General features: G+C 40.0%; 1 protein-coding gene across 7 annotated transcripts in view; it reads right to left on the bottom strand.

Moving 5' to 3' along the window:
- Window positions 1–19,138, bottom strand: part of LOC122779366 (RNA-binding protein Musashi homolog 2) — a 315,696-nt gene that overhangs the window by 134,886 nt on the left and 161,672 nt on the right. For all 7 annotated transcript variants that reach the window (XM_044041613.1, XM_044041611.1, XM_044041616.1 and 4 more), the window contains exon 7: window positions 3,732–3,780. In XM_044041613.1, the coding sequence (XP_043897548.1) occupies window positions 3,732–3,780 (49 nt within the window). The remainder of the gene's footprint in view (window positions 1–3,731; window positions 3,781–19,138) is intronic.

The following is a 19,138-nucleotide window of genomic DNA, read 5'->3' as shown; positions in this document are numbered from 1 at the left end:
TCAGAGCTTTTAAGAGTGAGAAAACCTTCTCTACGTTGAACTTGTATCCTTTTTAGTTTTTTGTAAATGTCTTTCTTTTTCTGATGTGTCATTTACCTTTAGCTCAGCTCTGATTGGAAGCTGTTTTAAACGGCTTCAATTGCATTTGAAACCGTTTTAGAGCGATTTTCATCCCAATGGCATTTTCTGCTGAGTTATCTCTGCTCTGCACGAAACTTATGAAAGAAATATAATTCTGCCTCTAGGGGTCCCTCAATCAAATTAATACCAAGAGACCAAGTTTGATGACACCAGCAGTGTGGCATCTTGGGATTTGTTGTCTAATTTGGTTTCCCAGTGCATTTGCTCTTTATGGGGAGAGCTGTGAAAGCAGAATGCTCAGCAAACAATGAGTAATTATGATCCTTGAGTGAAAAATACACTTTTAAATAAAAACAACAACTATGTTATCAAATATCTGCTTTCTTACTCTGGTGTTTTATGGAGGATTTGCCCCAGTAGAGTTAAGAATATAATAGAAATTTGGGTTTCTTTAGATTTTAAAGAGCGTTTGCCACTACATATTTTTTTTTTAGATGTTTTAATGCAGAAACATACATATCATAGCTTTAAATTTCTTTTAATTATTTTTTCTCTCAAGTTTGCCTGTGCCGCACACATACAATTGCCTTGCCTTACTTTGTACAAATCTCAGTAACATGTCAGTGTGGCGCATCATAGAATTACACTTCCATTACAGCTGAAGTATTATAACCCCACAAATACTTGAGCGCCACTAATCATTTCAGTTGAGCATGCCAGTGCTGACATCATCACTCTGAAAATGGTGACCATGTGAGCGGGATTCAAGTTAGGAAAACCGACGGCAGATGGAAGTTACTTGATGAGTCAAGGACGAGCAGGACTAGCCCTAAGTCATGTTGTGGGAATGTCACACCAATATTAAGGCTTATCTCTCTCCTTGTCTGAAGTATTTTTAGCCAAATGACACGTTTTCTTTTAAGGAAATCCAGACATCCATCAACTGGACGCTTTGAAGTGCCACAACAGCGACTTGTCTATTTTTATACAGGTAGAACTTGTGAGGAGAGAGTGCAACTCAGCCCAAAGCATCACTAATCTACTGCTGTATTAACATAAATAATATTTGTTTTTCAATATTTTGTGAGGCAGAATCTTTCATGTCGCATATTTAAGGATTGGAGCGAGAGATTTGCAAACGTACAGACGTGACACCTGTAAATGAAAGGGTGTCTATGATGGTCGTATTCCCTCAATTATTTGCAAAAAGTCACTTTACAGACTCACAATTGTGGATAAGGTAATGTGTTTTTTTTTTGAGAATTGCATCGTGTAACATATGAAATGTTAAATAAAGAATGTATTATTCCTTATTCCTACTGCAGTGCCGGGGATTATTTTTTCATGAATCAATCTGTAAGATGAAAATGATCACAGGTGGAAAATTGATTTGGACCGCAAGCTGCCAGATGCCCATCACTTGATTGGAAGGGTAAAGTGGTAAAGTGGGGGCAGGCATTTGGTTTCACTTATAATATATTCAGTGTCCTTTTCATTTGTGGCCATGGGGGCAGATGATCCATTAATATTACACAATCGCACCATTGGCTCTGATGAATTATTCAAATTTTCTTATGGGTCCATAATATTCTATGCAATTCATCGAGAAAGACCAGTTGTATTTTAGGACGAAAGTGGCACATATCTACCATTTCAAATCCCTATGGAAACAAATAATCAAAATGTTAGTTCGTGGAAACCGAAAGTGCAGGAAGAACTGCACCTGCCACCTGCCTCAGTGTCACACTTAATATAAATATGACTGTTGTCATCAGGAAAATTGCCACAGAGGCTGTTCCTCCATCACTGTCTTCATTTGAAGGGCATTTTGCTGCCCAGAGGCAAATGCCTAACACAGTCCCTGAGCGTGGCGCCCATCCCCTTCCACAGAGAGCTGGCAGTGCAGCAGACAGGAGAGAGGGAGAGAGGGAGGGAGGGAGAGAGAGAAGAGCCAGAAATAAGATGGAGGGAGAGACTTCGTCTCAAAGTACACACACACTGGGTTCTGTCACTACAGATCAAAATCCCCTCAAAGCCACAGATCACTTCCAGTATAGTTCACATGTTCCACACTTAGAAACTGTTTACTAGACTCAAAGAGTTTGTGTGCACAGCATACACACATGCAGAGTTCACACACAGACACAGTAGAAAGAGAAGGAAAGACCCATGCAGCTTTAAATGCGTGCCAACTGCACTTAAACATTTATACACTCTGAGTGGATGAGACGCTCAGTGTTAAGAGAAAAAAAAAATAGGAAAAATAAATGTTTACATTCATATGGCAAAACTGCGCTCAGCCCAGTTCAGTGAGACGGTGCGGTACCAGCTCTGCCTACAAGTGAGCTGACTGGTGTGACAAACAGAGAAGTGTCTGCTCCTTTTTCTTGTGGAAATACCTGTCAGTGCCTGTCAAGTGCTCTCGCACACAATGATACATGGACACATACACGGGCAGGGACAGGCTGTCTCCTAAAAGTTCCTTAAACACATCGATGTGAGGATTCATCCAGCCAGTAACAGCCACTGCACATGTCGCTGGAGCAGTGACAGGCCGCTGTGGTGCTTACTGCTGGTTAAGTCAGGCCTGCAAGCATGCAGATCATCTAAAAGGGAAAGATCGGGGTTTTGGAAGTGGGGTCGTATGGTGTAATACAATGCACGCCCCCCAAAGCACTGCAAGAAACCAATGTAACACTGAAATATTTGATGTTTGGAATTTAACAGCATATTCTGACTTACCTAAGAACTGAACTTCTGTATTGTTTTGTAAACCACAGAGTAAATGAGTAAATGATTGATTATAAAACACACGTGTGTCTCCACCAGTAAGTTCATATGTGTCATTAAGTGACTTTAGTGCATTTGTTTTTAACAAAGTTAGTAAACGAGGCAGCAGTAGACCAGCAGCTCCCATTTCTCTAAGAGCTAAATACTCAGATTTCCTATCTGGACTTTGGTGTGGGAGAGTGAATAGTTTACAAACTTCCGTCAGAGAGTACTCAGATTAGGTGTACCCTTTTTAAGTAGCTACATTCTGTTTTTCCTTGTGTCCATGAGCCACATTTTCAGTGAATTCACGTCACACAGACTGGTTCTCAGCAGGCACAGCAGAGTCCGTGCTGACTACGTGTCAGCACCTCGTACGACTCCGCTTCAAAAAAAAAACAAAAAAAACCAACCCTGAACTATCACTTTTAATACGCAGCACCGCATTATGGTGCAGAGAGGAAGCCTGTCTTTGCAAAGTCCTCTGCTTGAGACAGACACGTCCCGCTCATCTTAGATAAGGAGACGATGAGCGAGAGATAAAGTCAGTGCTTCTTCTGGGCCTTATCTGACGCCGTTATCTGACTGCACAGCACCCACCGTCTCACAATCTTTACACCCTTTAAGCACCTCTGAAACACTCACACCGGCGCATCACCTGACACACACACACACACACACACACACAAACCATCTGATGCTCAAACATTCTAAACACCATACCAGCTTATTGATTACTTTGACACGCTCCCATTGTTGAACAGATGGTACACCTAATATCATGTGAAATGGAACTGTTCTGTGTTATCTCATGGGGAAAGGACATCGAATGACTATTTTCTCACCTTTCAGAGAGACAAAAATAGAAGCCATGCACTTACCTCTATGTCTGTTAGTAGTCTTATCAAACATAAGCATGGCGTCATCAACCTGGAAGACACAAGAGAAGTTCTGACGTTAGCTTTTCAGTGTGTACTTTGTGCTATTTTCTGCCCATTGAATCACATCTACTCACAGTAATTACCCTCATTATATAGTGTTTGCCCTTTCCCTGTCTGTCTATAGACCGTAATTGTAATGATACAAGGATTTAGGCAATTTCATTGTGTGGATTAAACGTGGAAAAGGTGTGAGGTAATAAAAAAGGTAATAATGGCTTGCAAAAAAATTCGTAACAATATGTGTATTTTCACAAATGCCGATGTCCAGTCTTGAGGGAAGTGACAGATAGACACATTCCACTAAACGATAGTGAGAGATGAGGGATCTGTCCTCATCTTGCAGCTGCATCTGCTGCAGCTTCTCCCTTAACATCATCCCTCATCACGTCTGATAAAGCCACACAGACAGCATTTTTCCTTCACACCTCTCTGATAAACAGATCTCCAGACTCACTCTGCTCCCTTTACCTCTGTCAAAAAATGTACCTCGGTGAAAAAAAAAAAAGAAAAAAGAAAGAAAAAGCCCACCGACAACAACACAGTGTTCATTTAGCCTGTGATTTTGTCTTGGGAGAAAAATAAAACACGACAGAGGAGTAGTGAGCAGCGGCAGACAGAAACCAAGATGGAACAGGCTGCACCATTTTCTCCCCCTGGTTATGGTGTCTAGGTAAGTGTAACGGTGTAGGAGGCTTGATGCTGTGCATGGGGGAGAAGACGTGCACATGAGCATGTGTCTATGTTTTCATGGGAGGGTGACAAAGCTTCAGGAGGAGATGGGGGAGAGACAAGAATAGGGGGTCTCACTCACGCTCAACTGTCTGATTGGATAAAGAGTAGTGCCTGGCAGCCAGGCAGACTTGTACTGGCACACTCTTGACGCCACCCTCCTGCCACACATTTGGCACACCAGACGTTGGCAAAGCCCAGTTACTCATCGCATGGCTTACAGGCCACATGTGGCACTTTATTTCGCGTCGCCCCGGAAGATTGACAAATAGGGCTGACAACAGACAGCTGGATTTGAAGTCACCTATATACACCTGTGTTTTTCGACTCATTCGCAGCATGTCAAGCATGGGTTTAACTTGTATGACACAGACTGTAAATAAGAAATGGTCACAGTCTTACAGTCATAACATGAACTCCCATTTTAAAAGCCTCAGGATTTGCAATTTGATCCGCACCGTATCAGCTTTTGAAACCGGGCGATCACAGAGGTCACACGCAACCAGGGTCCTATTGGACGATACTAGCTCTCAGTCCCAGTGGTGTCCACTCACTTTGAAGTATATGTTCCTCTAAATGGGAAAATAACTTACAAAACGGACAACATGTTCAATTGAAGAAGACCTGAAACTAGTAATTGAGACCATTAAGTCCTGAGGGAAATGTTTACTGATGTTTATAATTGATTGATGATTCTAATTGTAAAAAGTAGAAGTTGTTTTCCCGTAGACTTCTTGCAACCAGTAGCAATGTTTCTTGTAATGTATGTAATGTATGTATTCTGTCTGCTGCTCATATTGTGTCTCTTTCATTATTTTCTTTCCTGAGTTAATTCTGAAGGAGCAAATGTAACACAATCAATTTCCCCCTACGAACAAAGTATTTAGATTCTGATCACACCCTGGTGACCATTCAATAATCAATAAATTGTTACTTCCTGCTTAAACTCATCCTGCAAACTGGAATACTACATCCTCTTGGTCGATGATTCCATTCACACGTGCGCCAATTAATACAATGCAAGTCAATGTCATTTCCATGGTAAACAAAAACAAAACAAAAACAATAATAACCCCATGACTTTTCTACCCGAAGCTGTTCTTGCTGTATTATTTTCAGTTGAGGATCGTTTGTCCTCCAGGAGGTTTTCAGCAGAAGTTAGAGATCTCCTCTTCTCAAAAATCACTTAACAAAATAAGTAAAGCAGTTTCCTGTTTAAAAAAAAAAAAATCAGTGGCCCTTACACCTGTCTTCCATGCTTCTCAGGTGAGTGAATAGATCACAGAAAGCACATTTTAATGCCATGTGTTGGTAATGGGCCAGTGTGTGTGAAAAGTTCTTCAAAGGTCATGGGGGGGGGGCTTTCTGATGACTGAAAGCCTAAGATCGATAGTTTAAGCATATGTTTGCTTTCCTTTGCTGGCACTGGGTACATAAGAAGCTATGAAATGTGAAACCTGAAATCACCCAAATCATCGTCCATAGGGAATGGAATGTCTTTGTTGGGTTTCTGTCAGTCAGAGTGCACCAACAATAGTGGAAACTGTGTCACCATCACTTTTCCAACAATAATAATAATAATAACTCAGACTCTGCACTGCTAACTCCCAAAATCTGCCTCCAGCACCAAGCATCACTTGACACACCCATTGTCAAGTGTTTAAGTGTCCGTCTGAGTGACGTGAAAGATTATTAAAAAAGCTCTAAAATGTAACAAGACTTGAAATTTAACAATAAGCAGTCAGCAGGAACTGTTTTAATGCTTAACCTGAACTGGTACTCATGGGAAACCACAAATTCACAGTCATCCACTTGAGTGAACACACGTTTAAAAAAAAAAAAAACACACAAAAAAAACTCCTGCCTGAAGTGGGTGGGGATTCAGAGTCTTCAGGTGAGTGGAGGTTAATTATACCACCTTATTACAAAGGGTTTGCATTGGATCTGTGTTACAGAGAGTAGAGAGTGTCACGAGTGAGTGAGCAGTGCAAATTATGTTGTGTTTAGCTGGCAGGAATCACTCCATCAATTGTCTTGAATAAACAATTAGAGTGAGGCCTCACTTGCTCATGGCGATACTGTGTACAATGGGGAAACTACAAAGTAAATAAGGACATCTATAAGACACTTAACAGTCATTATTTGAAACGGAAATAAACCCGTCAAGAGTGAGCATGCATTCAAAAGCTCTGTGGTGATGCAACCTGCACTTTTTTCTTCTTGACACGGAAGACACGGTTGCTATGTGTTTGAAGGACATTTAAAAAAAAAAAAGCCTGGAAATCAGATAAACAGCTGCAAACTGTAGCAGAAGCAGCAGTTAAACAGACGTTTGTAATGTCACATAACGCAACCTCTATCATGCCACAGCAGCTAATGGAAATCACATTTAAGTGACAAGAAGTGGGATGTGGAATTTGTCACGCAGGGGTTTCGTGATTTTATAGCCAGAGTATGAAGAACACGGAGACTTTTCCGGCAGAAAGGTAACTCCACTGTTACATCCAGTACCTAGCCAGATAATTATATTGTCCTGGAGTTGAATGAAATGAGAGAAAACTTCAATCCCAATCTTTTATCTCTCTGTCTCTTTTTTTTCCTCCCCAGCTGTAATTTGCCTCAGAAGAGCACAACCAGTTTCTAATGTCTCCACATTTGACAGCGTGAAAGCTTCACAGCAGAGCAAAGATGGAATGGCTGAATATCAACGATGGTAAACATTTTAATTTGACAGCACTGACAGCTTGTGATCATTTACACAGGAGACAGAAATTCAAGGCGTTTGACTTCTGTCATCTAACATCAATAATATTAGAACAACTGTTTCTATACTGCATGAATCAGAGGGTGTGTGAGAATATACCGTTTTCTTCAAGAGCCAATTTAATGATGGCTGCCGAAAGGGCTGGGCAATATCATATGAATGTCATGACATGAGGCAAGATATGGTCTTAGAATTTGTTAAGTGTCTTTTTCACAACGACAAAGAAAACAATAGACAAGTAGTCGCATGTTGAAGAAGCGACATGTGAGTAAAATCCACTTTGCATTAGGTCTGAAGAAACTCTTGAGCTACAGTCGTCCATAAGCTGTTCCCATCAAGAGAAACTCTCATAATAGTGTCCACAAAACGGTTTTCTTGATATGAAACATGAGTGCGACTAGACAGCCACTGACAGCAGACCGAGAGTTCCTTTATGTAGGTGCGTTATATAACGTTCAAGTGAGATCTGCGCTGTTGTGACATGATTAGTGGACGACCATCCTGTCTGTGACACTCATACAACAAAGAACACAAACACATAGTGCACTGATGGCTACTTAAACAGAGATGCACATCATGTGAGGGTCACACTCCAGCAGGTCACACAATACAGTACTGGCCTCTCTCTCTCTCTCTCTCTCTCTCTCACACTCACTCTCACTCTCGCTTTGCCACTTGCGAAGTCTATAGAACCATCTCCCGTGCTTCAGGGCTTTTCAATGTAGTTATTCAAGCAGAACACAACTGTGTGCCTCCATCTGATAGAAGGTTAAGGACCTCTTCACTGCTCACAAAAAAGCCCACCACACAGAGGTGAAGCCAGGCTCACCTCAGGGAAGAAATCTTTCTCTGTCCTCCTCCTCCTCCTCCCCCTTCTCTTTCACTCTTCCTTTTCTCCTTGCTGGGTGAAAAGAAAGGTTCAAAGGATAATGGCTGTCTTATCACTATGTAAAAGGGGAATGGGAACTCCAGCGAAGTGCCCGGCCTTTTGTGACAATGAAGAAAAGAGCACAAGTCTATTTCACTGCGGTATATGCACAGGAACAGTCCGTGGCCACTTAAAAAGAGAAGGTTGGTAGAAGACGGTCGAGGGGGCAGAAGCCGGGCAGCTCTTTAACTAGACCTGCAGCAAACACACTTGAACCAAATAACCTTTTCTTAGAAAGGCCTGACAAGACATGCTGGCAATGAAAATTGTTGGCTTTCTTCTATTGTATCTCTTAATCAAGTCACAAGCCAGTGATTTGTTACCTTTTTCTGTGAATCCAAATGTGATTGATAAATCCCTACATGACATATACAGTATGTGTAATAATGCTTGGAGGATATCCTGAAGAAAAAAAATAATAAACCAAGACAAAAAAGAGGACATTGTAATAAAGCAAGCCTGGGAGGCACTGACCTCACATTATAGTGCCAACAAAGGTGACAGGTGTGATAATAGGAGTAGTACCGGTAGTAGCAGTGACAGTTACCAGGATACCAATTTAAAGTTTTAGGCATCAGGAGGCAGTATGCTGTGGGAGAGGGTGTTTAGGCAAATGAGGTGAAAAAGTCGGAGAGGAAGCGCTGCATGAGATAGTTTCAGAAACACCGTACTATAAATCTGAATGTCTATGATATTGTGCAGTCCAGGTTATTATATATTATCATAAACTGATATATTATCATGAAACTTATTAATGCATACTAGGAGGGTGTCCTCTTTTCTTTAAGTGATGGTGAATGGAAACTAAAGCTTGTTAACCACTCGCTCCACTGCACCAGTGTCCATAGAGAAAAATCAGCATCACAGACACGACCGACTGAGCTGCACTGCAAGAACATATTTAATCTTGACAAAGAAAACACTATAAATGAATTACTCTGAAGCATTTAATGTGGTTCATAATGGATGAGCTGACATGTCCCAATGAATGACTCATTGAGGTTGATTTTAGTACCACGCACGACTCTCATGTTATGTGGTGGACGCGTCGACTGAAATGCTTGTTGGACAGGGTTGTTCTCCCGACGTTGCCACCTTTTAAAATCATTCCCTTTTCAAATGTAGTACTTTGTAACTAAGAAAATGAGTGAAGCCTCATATTTACACCTGCACCTGCATGTCCAGCACACCTGAATTTGCAGGTGTTGCATTATGGAAGCAAATCACCTCTAATATAAAGCTGAAATGCTTGTTTGGAGGCAGATCAGTCTCATTTAGAAATGTCATTTTAAAACTAAACTGGCTGACATGGATGTAACCTTGGTTGGTCAACATTAAAGCAACGTGAGAGTGAAGCTCCACATCACTCTGGTGTAAGACCATGAGGAAAATACAGAAGAGCCTCCGGTTCCTGTCACCGGCGACCTCTGCAACCTTTTTGGCTGCATAACTACATATGTTTGAACAACCTCTGAGAAATACATAATAATAATCATTTTAAAAAAGAAATATTCTGTTGAATAATGAATCAAAGGACAAAGGCATCAATAAAAGCTAATGTGCTCTGTTCCTGGACAGAAAAAAAAGAAACCTGCAGAGGTGCTGTGTGACAGCGAGAGATTTAAGAGGTCTAGAAATGAATTATGACAGTGATTTACATTGGTGTCAAATGCACATTTACATTCAGTCCACGGCTTAAGGCCGGCAGAGCAGCTTTCCTGCAATTTGGGGGTTGGCACTGATGTAGATCATATCTGATGGCAAAGGAACGGAGACATGAACCACTGATAGTGACCCGGGGTCTGGTTTTGACCATAGTTTTGTTGAGGATTTGGGTTCTGTTTCTGACCTGGTGCAGTGAACTAATCGTAAACCGAATACACGTCACATACTCACAAACACCTCGATCACCGAAAGTGACAAAAACATACACAAAAAGGAGCCACGGAAACACTGTCTCACCAGTTTGCACCTGAGTAATAACGGGCATAATTAAAAAAAAAAAATATATATATATAGGTATATATATAATAGGTGAGCAGAATTAAAAATGAAATGAAAAGACACTAAATAAATAAACATATAAAAAAGTAATTTGCGTTTGATTGATAGAAATAACTAATAATAATAAAAAAAATAACAATAATAATAATAACAAAATACGGAGTAAAACAGACTAAAAGTTTAAATAAAGGGGAAACAAATAAATTGATAAAAATTCAATTAAACTTAAATGTCGACAGAACAATGTGGTCTGTGTGTGTGTTTATCAGCCAATTTTGGTGTCAGTCGTGGTGTCAAGGATTATTGGGATTTGGGCTCACTCTGCCAGCACCTCACTCTGAGCTATGTTTGGATGACTTCACAAAAAAAAAAAAAGATAATTCTGAAAAGCTTGCCAATTCACCTTGGGGAAAAAAATCAGATAGAAAAAAGTTACTTTTATTAATTATTAGAAATTAATATAATTTGTTTTTTTTTTTTTTAATTCTGACTGCACGACTGTGGCAGGATATTATTGTAATCCAAAACATGATTATGCACAATGACACGTGAAAATTGTGCTGTGCTGCGAGGAAGAAAAGGCTTTGACATCACAATGAAAATGTTTTATGCTGCGTAACTGGAGCACACCTGCAGTACAACACCAACTTCCATCACAGTGCTGCCTGAAAGAAGATCACACTTGTCCAAATTAGACAATGAAACTTGCTTAAACTAAAAAATCAAGGCGCAGGATTGCTCATACCAATTAACGTCCCATTCATTACATTGTCCAGTCAATAGACTCATTAGACGTCCCCTTTCAAATTGTGACTTCAGTATGATATATAGCAGAAATAACCAGGCAGGTGTAAATCGTCTGGGATTCAGCCAGCAGCTGCTTCCACGGGAACTCAGCCAAATATGTAGCCGCAGGAATACTTGATATGAGATCTCAACAATTGAGAAACTACAAATTGTATTTGCCAAATTACACATGGAATCCCACATTAAACGCATTTTTAGGACAGCTCTTTGGCTATTAAAAAAAGGACTATTTTATCTATTTTATCAAATGCAACAGATAAATAGGATTTTCTGTTTCTCTTCTGGCACCAAATACATTCAACGTCCCAAGTAACACCATTATGGTTGATTGGTGGATTTATAACAGTCAATAGAGAGGGAAATACTTTCCAACATCTATCAATCCATCCTCTTACAAAATGATGTTTGGTGGAATAACACACTTTAAAGCTTGGTTGGAAATCTGAGCTAGGTTCCTCTCTAATAAAGAACATGTTTAAGTTAGTTTAAAGAAAGCAGACAGCTGCTGTATCTGAAGACTCAACGTGTGGAATGTCCAACAGGAAACTGACTTCACTGTCAATATCCACTTGAGTGCCGTTCCATGGTATCTTGAACTTGTGCGGACGCAGTGGCTAGCGTCGTTGCCTCACATCAAGAAGGTCACCAGGCCTTTCTGTGTGGAGTTGACATGTTCTCCTCATGTGAGTGTGGGTTCTCTTTGGGTAAGTGTGAGAGTGAGTGCTTGTCTTGTCATTGCTGAACCAACGATCCATCATTTGTGCTAGGGCTGTTACAAGCCAGTAGCTGTGAGCTGTTGGGCACTATCGGAGCCATGGTACTGGCCTATCGGAGGCTATTAATGTATCCACACACACATTACATAACACAAAAAAAACTAATGGATGTTGTGGGGGACCACTGATTGACTGGGTGATCCAGGCAAACCAGAAATCAATGAATTATCAAACTATTATCATCATGACACAATTGACACATGAGGGTCATCGTGAAGGAGAACACCCAGCTGGCACTGCCCCTTCATCAGCAATCGTTTTTGCCGTGCAGTGCATCTAATATTCTATTACAATGATGGCAATTAACAGAGAAATGATAGCAAGCCAGTGACAATGGACAAATTTGTGACAGCCCTTCCTATTGTTCTTTTGTAGAGGAAATCTATATCATTGTCTGGGAACGTTGAGCTGTAATGTGCTGCATCCACGCTTGAGCGCTTTTACAAGTGCTGGTTTTAACAAGGAGCAGAGGGCAACATTTTAGCGCTCCCTATAAGCTCTTGCAATTACACCAGGGGGCAAAAGGGACACCGTTCTTAAGCTTGAGCCTGGATAGATGAGCTTTGTTTTTTGTTTATTTTTAGTTTTTTCCAGTTCCACAGCAGAGGTCAGGCCAGCTGTGTTTAATCTGGAACACAACCTCTTTCCTTACCAAAAAGAATATTCCTTATTATAATAGATGAGTGGCAAAAATACACAGCTCGAGTGCAAACAGACACACACACAGATAAAAAAAGGCAGAGTAATATATGGTGAAAAGACACTTATCTTCTGTCATTTCTGTCTGAACCTGATTCTCTTTATTTTTTCTTAGTAAATGTGTCTGTTAACCACTATATTTATATTAATATCAAATTGCATACTCATTGAAAAGGCAATGTGACATGTTCCATTACATTTTGGGGACTTTAGACAGGGGGTTTTAAAAAAGGGGAGAAAAGTTTTGTTTTTTTATGTAATACCAATTGACTTGATCTGCTAAGTTGACTATGGTTATTAGTTTGGCTTGGATAATTTATTGTATGGATACTAGGAAATGTCATGTTTAACTATCTGTGACACATGAAAAACATAACCTAATTGGTAAAATTAAATGATTGCAAGCATCTTAAAATAAATCACAGTCTCAACCCTGAAAATCGAGCGGGGTTTTAAAATTATTATTATCTGTCGTCATGCTCATAAAAAGGCATCATTTTTTACAATTGTATTTATTTTTATGGACCAAGTGGCTATGGCAGGTGTCCCTGAACCTCACTCTGAGAACCACTGATTTAGGGTGACAAATGATACCAGTGTGCCATGATGTCAGAGTAGGTACATGCTACGTAGAAAGCACACAGATTGGGAGGTACGCAGTATGAATGAAGCCCACAGTGATGGAACAAAGTGAATGGGCATGGAGGCGTCCTGTACACAATTCATGTATATTTTACACCTCATTACCAAAAAAATGAGAGCAACAGGGAAAAAAAATGTGATTCAAGTGTTTTTCAGCCGTCCTGCAACAGAAGGGATTGTGTATGTAATTATTAATGATATACACCATGGGCTGAATGTCAACACTTATTCCAGTAACTTTCCTTCATGTTGACATTAACAAAATGGCTTGAGAGGAACACTTGAGAAAGACAATTCCTCATATCTGTCAGGATTACATATTTATGAGGTCCCCTGCTCGGCATCCGAGGAGGTCGCTATGGTGATACAAACTGATGTATATTCCAAATCTGAACTTTGCGTGTCATGGAATGCCTGCGAGCATTGTCGGAATGGTTAGTGTCAGATCCTGCTGCAGCGCTCTGTGCTGCTTTCACATCAGCAAATAGACAATTAAAAAGGCAGCCATGCTGCGGCCGCTCTAATCAATGCACTGTTACACAGAAATGTAATGAAAGGATGATGGAGTGATGCCTTCAGGAGCCTGCTTCATATTGTTAGGGCCGATTGTGACATGGTTGAGACAAAACAGTGTTTTATTTGCACGTCTCATTCAGGCCATGCAAGCCTCAAATAATGACACAAACAAATTTAGAAATAATTTGTTTCTTGTAAACAAACTATATTTCTGATGAATTCTATTTCATGCCTGCTCTTCTCTTTTGTGACGCCAATTATGTGTTACACAAATGTAAAAGTCAACCAGGTAGACTTGTTTATCTTACTTGGAGGTGAGATGGTAATTATGTGGATGGAATCCTGTTCTGTCCTTCAAATCAGACATATTAACTACAGACATGCTTTTTTTTTTCTCTACACACATTAGAGTCACAGAATGTGTGTTATTAACACGACACTAAACATTTTCAAATGTGCACAACTCGGACCTTCCTTTTAATTTCATTAGGCAACATGTCGGAGCACACATTCATCATCGTTTCTTCTCACACTGCAATCTTTTGTTCTGGTCCTTGTGTAATGATATTGCACTTAATGTGAACGGCGAGAGTGCATCGAAATTTGCCAAGTGAAACGTATTTGTTACTGTGTGTGGTGTGTTTCTATATGTTGTGCTGTTGATGTGCAAAGGCCTTAATTTGAGAGGATGGCTGGACCTTACGCACATAGCAGCGCTTCCCAAACTTCAGTGAGTTGAGGTCCCGCAAATTCTGTTATTGCACACTCAGATTAGCACATTAGCAAGAATGTAGCACAACAAGGGGTTGTGAGAAACTCTGCGTTATGTTAACACAATTAAAATGTGACTATGGAAACATGAGAAGTCATATTTCACTAGACATACAAATGTAGATAGTTTTACACTAGATATTTGCACCAAGAACAAATAAATGATGCTTGAATGGAGTCTGAGGTCCACATGCAGTACCTCCAAGACCCACTAGTGGGGTGCAGCCCACACCGAGCCAGCTCATGAAACGTTTGCAATAGCATCAGACGTGTTACACTGCTCATTAAAAACTTCCACTTTGACCTTTTTAATGCAGAAAAGGAAATGATCGGGACTGTTCTCCCTTCCTTCAGTGCGTGCTGTTATGACCAGCCTTGTGTTTGGCCTCACAGAGGCATGTCCACACAGTTGAGCTCAGTACGCTTGAGGAAGTAGGCCTCGGCCTCGTCCATCAATCTGCCTGTCTTCCTTTGCCAAGCTGCAGGGAACTACCCATTATGGAGTCATTTTATTAATAGGGCCCCCTTTCCTGTTCGCCACACTCTTGCTGAATGCCTCCTCATTCTGTCAGAATGGAGTATGCCTCCAAGCTACCTCCATGAAACTGCTGCACCAGGCCCTCCCTCCTTCTCCCATATGAAAGCACAGACTGGGAAATATTGTGCTTTCAAGCTAAAATAGTATTTGGAGAGGTGAGCAATCCCTAAGCCCTAAAGCAAACAGTTTAACATTGAGGACTTATTTAAAATGATGTCCTTCCTCCTGGAAAGCCAATCAGATTTCTTTTTTTTCCACTACGTACACACACACACATACAGAGAGAGAGAGAGAGAGAGAGAGAGAGAGATGGAGGCTGTGAAGAGGTTTGTTTAAATGGGCAAATGGGCTGAACATGTGAGGAGGTTGCAGGAGATGAGAAGGATTACACTGGAGCAGTCCTCCAGGGGTTAGAGACAGAACCCCTATTACACACATTGACCTTTCAATATAAAATCAGTTTATTCACCTCGAAGAATTCACACCTTAATGATGTGATTCTGTGAAATTGAAATATTCTGACAGCCAAGAAGTATTTTACAGCCTCTAAATGCTTCTTCATTTTAAAGCAGTAAAAGCACAAAGGCTCATACCTGCGGTAGGTCACATTAAAGGGATAGTTTGGGTTTTTTGAAGTGTGGTTGTATGAGATACTGCGACAAGGTCTTGCATGCCCTTTCCTGGCTCTGTGATTTTCCTTTCAGGATTATCATGTTTGTTTGCTTTGTTTTGTGTTACACGCGCACGCACACGAGCGTTTGTGCAACTCCTTTTAAGGACTCTGCTTTGACTTCCATGCCATTCAAGTGGTAAAACCTTGATAACTGAAACTATAACAAAAGGTTAATCGAATAAAATCTGCCCCAACTTAAGTCTAGCGTATTTTCATAAATGCTAGCTGCTTTATTTAATTTTCTAACAAGACACTGATGTTTGTATCGTTTTGTGTCCTTGCAAGATGAAAACACTGATTTTCTCGATGGACTTTGGTGTTGGAAAGTGAGTAGTTTAGACACTTACATTGCCATACAGAAAAGGCTTTCTCATGGTGAAATATTCTTCAGATATTGTTGACATAAGCCAACATTCATTACAGTGGCTAAATATGTTTTTTCTTACTAATTATTTATACAAATATGGCAATTTATTTAGTGTTTTTTTTTTTGCAAATGCATCATTACACCCTCATCCATACTTGTATGGTATATTTATAATGATATGTTATATCTCCTTTTTCTTTTGGCTTCTCCCTTTATGGGTCGCCACACTGGATCATCTGCCTCCATCTTGTCCTCTCCCTTGTGTCCTCTTCTGTTACACCAACTGTTCCTCCTGCCCTGTCATATTGTCCAATATAATCACTATCCCTCCTCTGCACATGACCAAAACCATGCTTTATAATGTATAATGTTATATATAAATACAAAATATTTGCTTATATGGTATTTAACATTTGAAAAACCTTCATATCCAGGTTGATTTTGTGACAATTATGCTGCATGTACTACATCCCTGTGCAGAATTGGCAAACATAGAACAGGTTTCAGATTCACTTAGCTCATGAATGAAATGAGACGTCCCTGTGACACACAGGATTTTATACATCACTGTCTCTTTTCACCAGAGTCAAGGATCAACTAGCACAAACTTAACGAGGTCTGGAAAAAAAAAAGAGCAAGCGACTCTCTGCGATGTCGCGTCTTTGCTCTTTTCCAAGTGTGAACGGAAGAGATGGCCTCGAGTTGGCGAGGTCGATAGCAGCTCTTTTGTTGGTGATGGGAATCTTCAGGCGTGCACCTGTGCTGCTGTCTGAGCATGAACTAAATGACACAGCTAGTAATGCCTCTGAATAAGCATCATGGAAATAGAGTTTAATACCAGACTTTCTGTATACATGAATCAGTGAGAGCGACAATGACAGCATCCTCTAATGTTCACTGCTCCGATGAACATAAATCTCTCTCAGGAGACACAGTGTGTATTATGTATATACTTTGATATCAATAGGTGAACAAGGCGGATAAAATGAGCTGCTAGCTTCAGCTGAATAACATTCATTTCACTCACAATGGCCACCGTCCCTAATACCTGCACTGTTTTACTTAGATTAGGCTTAAGCTTTTTTTTTTTTTAAAGGCCATTTTAATAATTTGACATTCCTCCACAGAATAGGAGCGAATGAACACTGATAAAAACTTTTTGCTGCTCCTCTTTCATGCAAAACACTTTCATCTGTCATTCTGTGATAGCCCGTCTCTCTTTGTCAGCATAAATACAGGAGCCCCCATTTGAATATGGTTACACATCCCTCTATTTATTAAAGCTTGGATTAACATGACAGGAAGTTTTGTCTGGGGGCTCTTTAAGATGGCTCACAGAGGCAATCTGGTGACAGTAATAGGATCCAGCTAATATACTTGACTGATGCTCCGTTCCCAGTGTTATAAAGCAGAACAATGGCAGTGGGGTACTGGGAGTGAGTACATTGTGTTTTGTAACAGTGTGAATGTATGTGTGCATGTGTGTATGAGGGTATACGCTAATCAGCCAAAATGCCGTCACTTAGCAAATATAAGAAGGGCAGAAGAAATAAAAATACTAAAGGTCACAGAGCAATTTCATCAGGACAACTGTGCTACAATTAACCGAACAGACAAGGGCACTGACATTAGTGAGAGCTATAATCATGTTTTAATGCCGCTCTCTGTGAGTTTGTAGAGATTTGTTAAAGGTTAACTTAAAAAAAAAGGTAAACAGTAATTCTTCTCATTACTGTCCTTCTACCTCATGTTTTACGTCTTTTTCTTACTCTGATTTAAGGGAATCATTGTCCTATTGAGTACAATGATAACTCTATTTCACTGTGTGTTTGTTTTTCTAAAAAAAATCATAATAAATCATATAATAATAATTAGAGTTACCTTATCTCGCGCTCCATCTTCACCTAATTACACCAAACCAGTGTCTGAAGTATATGTGAGGAAGAGGATGCAAATGATCATATTGGAAATAAATCTGCATACGGAAAATTGTGTAGCTGACTTTGCTCGGCCTTTTTACACCACTGTATTTTAACGTTGGCGATAATTGTGTTACTTCAAGAGCTCAACATTTTTTCAGGTCTACAAAGTTTGAGAACCACTGAACTAAGCTATTATAGGGAACAACATTGATCAGTGAGGATTGCAATTTTCTTTTCTTTCCCCTCTTTTTACAGTTCTGTGCTAGAACAATAACTACATTGTTGTTTTCAGTTATATATATATATACATATGTATATATATATATATATATATATATATATATATATATATATACATGCCAGATTTACTATATTTCATACTTCACAGTCCACAGTCTCACAACACGTATTACTAACATTTTTATGTTTACTGTAGTTGCCCTGAGAGATGGAGAAAGAGAGAGAGGATGTGTGTTGTGTTACCTCTTTAGGACCTTTTTCTGTCATAAACACTGACCCTGTCAGCACCAGTACTCCCCACGGAGATCAAAACCTGGTCCTAATGAGGCAGAACTTAATTTCTGAGGAACTAGTTAGGGTGAGGCATTAACTGGTTATGGTACAGTTGCGAGATGATGTTTTGTTTAGACCGTCCAAATGAATGGAAGTCAATGCAGTGTCCTAAGAAGAATAGCTGTGTAAACCTGTGTGTGTGTGTGTGTGTGTGTGTGAGCTGGGGTTAGCAGATCAAACACACATCTGTTTGATAGATAGAGGGGAATGTGTTTCTCCCCCAAACCTCTCAATACTAATTAACAATCCACTGATAGTGGCCAAATGCCAACTGTCATTAGCACAAGCTCACAGATGTAGATGTGCAGCCTTTCTGCAGATACAGATATACAATGTTGTAATCAACAGAGGTTAAAAAAACAACAAAAAAACAAACACCTGTGACATGAAAAAAGAGATAAAATAACCATACCTTGTCATCAACTAAATGACAATCGCTGACAGTAAGCCTAACCTGTTAAACAGACATTTCACACTTGCATTCTATAAGCCATGAATGACAGCCTCATTGTGGAGTAGCTGGACCTCTGACTTCTTCACTGATAATGCCATTTTGCATGATCTCATGCCGTGTGATGGGTAAAAGCCTTCGACAGCTATCTTTGATTTTATTTAGCAAGGATTCAGCAGCTCTGGCT

The sequence above is a fragment of the Solea senegalensis genome, linkage group LG13 (genome assembly GCF_019176455.1).
Source record: "Solea senegalensis isolate Sse05_10M linkage group LG13, IFAPA_SoseM_1, whole genome shotgun sequence".
NCBI classification, from domain to species: domain Eukaryota; kingdom Metazoa; phylum Chordata; class Actinopteri; order Pleuronectiformes; family Soleidae; genus Solea; species Solea senegalensis.
Note: the sequence above shows the minus strand (reverse complement) of the source record. Positions and strands in the feature narration are given on the sequence as shown.